Source organism: Cyprinodon variegatus, unplaced genomic scaffold (genome assembly GCF_000732505.1).
Source record: "Cyprinodon variegatus isolate N-32 unplaced genomic scaffold, C_variegatus-1.0 Scaffold159, whole genome shotgun sequence".
NCBI lineage: Eukaryota > Metazoa > Chordata > Actinopteri > Cyprinodontiformes > Cyprinodontidae > Cyprinodon > Cyprinodon variegatus.
Window position 1 is genome coordinate 243,774 of NW_015150612.1, and position 3,577 is coordinate 247,350.

Here is a 3,577-nt window from a genome sequence, read left to right on the forward strand (position 1 = left end):
GTTGCTGCTCGGCGTCTGCTGCGCGCTCTCTAGGATCTCTGGGGGTGTCGCCCGCCGCAACTGCGGTCAAAGCTCCGCGAACGGACTGAACTTTGAATCAGGTCAGTGACTTTGCTCCAAGTCGTGTTAAGCTCCATATCCAGTCGCTGACCTGTATTCTCCCATTTCTGCAGAGATCCCTCCCGCAGCAGACGAGCAGCCCCGCGCACCTGTTTGTTAATAAACGCTTTGAACTTTCCCACTGCCTGTCTCGCCTCGAATTCTGAGATCGTTACAGGAACCCATTTTACTTAGTGTTGAACCTATAGTGATACCAGAATCAGGCAGGTCCCCAATACTGCACAAAAATGGTGGTATCGGTATCAGCGAGTACCAACAAATAGGGCATTGATACCATTTTGAGAGCCAAAAGTTTATTCAACTATTGTCACCCATTTCAGGTAGGCAATAAAAAGTTCTTCTGGATTCAGTTTGTATTATTCTTTTTCCTGCTTCACAAAGGTAGGCAGCAGCTTGAAAAAGCCATGATGACAATTATTTTACATCAAAGTAGTATGCAGTTCTTCAAATAGATGGTATCGTATCGGCCAATACTGCACAGCCAGGTATCGATTATAGGGGCCAAAAAATGGCATCGGCGCAACACAAATTTTAACACAGGCTTCAGTTTATATTTTCTGAAAGTTGATTATTTGAAACATTTGATTGTGATGGAAAGAAAAACTATAGACATCTATAAAGGGAAAACTCACAGCCCTATAATCTTAAACCTTTTTCATTTTAAAGTTAAATTGCCAGTAGACAATTTTCATCATAAGCTGCAGAGGCATTCATTTCAAGCTGCCTGTGACATTTATAATCAATTCAGGCTCATGAAATCAAAAATACAGGAGTTAAATGGAATTGATACAGAATCATTTAAAGTAATATAAAGCTAAGAACTTATTTTAAAGGATAAAAAACTTAATTTTGCTGTTTGCAGGTCTCACTGCCATCAAAGACACTACCCTTGGCTGAAAGCCTGGTGAATTGTTTTGTTTTGCTGCAGCTTATTAAGTGTATATTGAGTTTTCTTCAACCATTGATGCACAGAGAGAGTGTAAAGGTGTCCAACTCTCAACTTCCAGAGTTTTGTGAAAAAGGCTTTAGTTGCAAACGACAAAAAAAAATAAAAAATGTTTCCACCACAATTTAATCAGAGGAGTTAAGCTGATGCAGCTACTAAATTACTTAGGGTACAAATATGGCTACAAATATGAAAACTTTAAATTTGCTGTGTATGAAGATAATAGAAATAATAATAATAGTAATGAGGACCCTGTTCAAAGAAAAAGGCAGAAATTAATTATGAGATAAAAAAGCGATAAAGATCAGTCTCTGGGCACTTTATACTACTTAACTCTCCTCTTCTTTATCCACACTTTGTTTTCAGCAAGAATGATGCATAGATACTATTTAGGTGCATCTGAAGGAACAATATAAAGTTTGTTCATTTTCAATAAGAACATTTCAGCAGATTTTATTCTAAAACCTTTAGTGCCTTGTGTAATACTGTTACAGAAAGAGATGCACTAACTTACTGCATGATTTGTCTTTAAATTATTGGTTCAGAGTCAAGTTGTTTAAATGCAAAAATTATCATTTTATATTCACCAATAGTGTGATTTTTTTTCCTACTTTCCAATTTGCTATTTAATGCCTTGGGGAAAGCATTGAGAGGAAGCTATGCTCACAAAAAAAATAAAAAATTAATGAAACTTTTTTATCCTAACCAGACATTTTATCATTCATTCCCCTGGTTTGTTCCTTAACACAAACTAAACTCATGGAGTATTTCCCACAGTCTAAATCAGAGAATCTGTCCTACTCACCGTCTACACACGCCGGCCTCGCCCTGGTGGTGCCGGCAATCTGGCCTCTCCGGCAGGCGCAGCGGGCGGTCTGCCTGGCGATTGTCCGTCTAGGAACACTGCTGTCTCTGTTGAGCATCACTATCTCGCAGGTCCCCACCGCCAACTGGCCTGCCAAACACAAGAAGAGAAAAGAGGTTCCACCAAATTAGTATAATAACATTATTAAATAAACCCTCTGTTTGCACAAAATCTATTTTTTTTATAGTTTCTTTATTTAATGAAAAATGTTAAACGAAAAAAAGATAAAGAGATTTAGATGTTTTACAGTGTAAAGTACTAATTCCTCTCAGATGTTTAATGAATTCTAATTACAGCCACCAACAAAAAGTGGTGCACAATTTTGAGGTGGAAGAAAAAATAAATACATAGTTCTTAATGGTTCTCCATTCACTTTACAAGTCTTTTATATATATATATGTTTTTTTTATTTAAAAGGAATCAGTATTTCCCATTCTGATTTAAAATATTGGCTAAAGCTTATTGTCAACAGGATTTAAGTTTGTACTTTGACTGGACCATTCAAACTAAAATGCTGCAGCTCTATGTTAAGTCTAATTGTGATAATTGGGGGGTGACCTGCACCTCAGAATCAAGTCTTAGAAATGTTTTCTTGATCACCTTGTATTTCTCGCTAACCATCTTCCCATTAACTCTAACCAGATTTCCTTTCCTTCCAGAAGAAAAGATTTGACACATCCTGATTCTGCCACTACTTTTAATTTCAAGACATTATGGGCCTGTCCTCAAAGGTTTCACATAAGTGCAAAAAATGATTTTCTGCTTGTTTTGCAGGTGATCAACAAATTTTGCTCATGCAAATGATAAAGCGTGCAAACCGGTTTGGTTCTGCCCTATTAAAATGAGCAGTTTGCGTTTTCTAATGGTACTTTGAGAGTGTTTGTTTGAAAGAAAGATGAGGTTTTTAGGCATGTATGTAGAGGTAATGATGACAATTATCATAACTATATGTTTCACAAAATGCAACAAAGTAAAAAAAAAACTTACAATGAGAATATAACAAAATTACTGTTCAACATAAAAGGTAAAATATTAAAAGAGATGGACAAGATGCCTTTGTCTGCTGACTCACATCCCCCACACCATGATCCCCAAAACCGTCCCTGACAGAGAAGGAGCTGCTGTCGAATTTACAGCCGATTAACCTCTAAACAGCTGGATTTACCACTACCAGCTGCTTGCACCAACTGTTCGACTCACTATATTGCAAAACAAGGTGGGTCCATAATTATTTCATAACACTTAAATGTGCCCCGTTCAAAGCCTGTTAAAGAACATTTAGGGAGAGAAAAGAAAAATCTCGTATCCCCTTCCAGGCTTTGTGATGGATTGTCTCTCATGGCGTTTTTTTTTTTTTTTTTTTTATTGTCGAATATTGATGTTCACTTCTTTTTATTATTACTTTGCTTTGATTGTATAAAGATTCTCTGTCAACCTGCTGTATTCATTTATTGCAGCTTTCACATTTGTTTCATGTTAATTTCAACCTGATTTTCAAAAGTGTGTAAAAGAAAAAAGATCCAAAAACTGTGACCTCAGTTAACATTAATATTTTTTGTTTTTAAAAAAAGTGTTGCTCGTGGTAAATGTTTACATTTACTTATCTTCCACACATGAATTTTGGTGGTCTGGACATTCGAATATGA

At 36.4% G+C, this 3,577-nt stretch overlaps 1 protein-coding gene across 2 annotated transcripts in view; it reads right to left on the reverse strand.

Moving 5' to 3' along the window:
- Positions 1 to 3,577, reverse strand: part of LOC107086703 (protein FAM19A5-like) — a 97,800-nt gene that overhangs the window by 63,425 nt on the left and 30,798 nt on the right. For both annotated transcript variants that reach the window (XR_001481317.1, XM_015377819.1), the window contains exon 2: positions 1,872 to 2,021. Coding sequence is in view for 1 of the 2 variants with exons in the window: in XM_015377819.1 (XP_015233305.1) it covers positions 1,872 to 2,021 (150 nt within the window). In the remaining variant the exon portion in view is untranslated. The remainder of the gene's footprint in view (positions 1 to 1,871; positions 2,022 to 3,577) is intronic.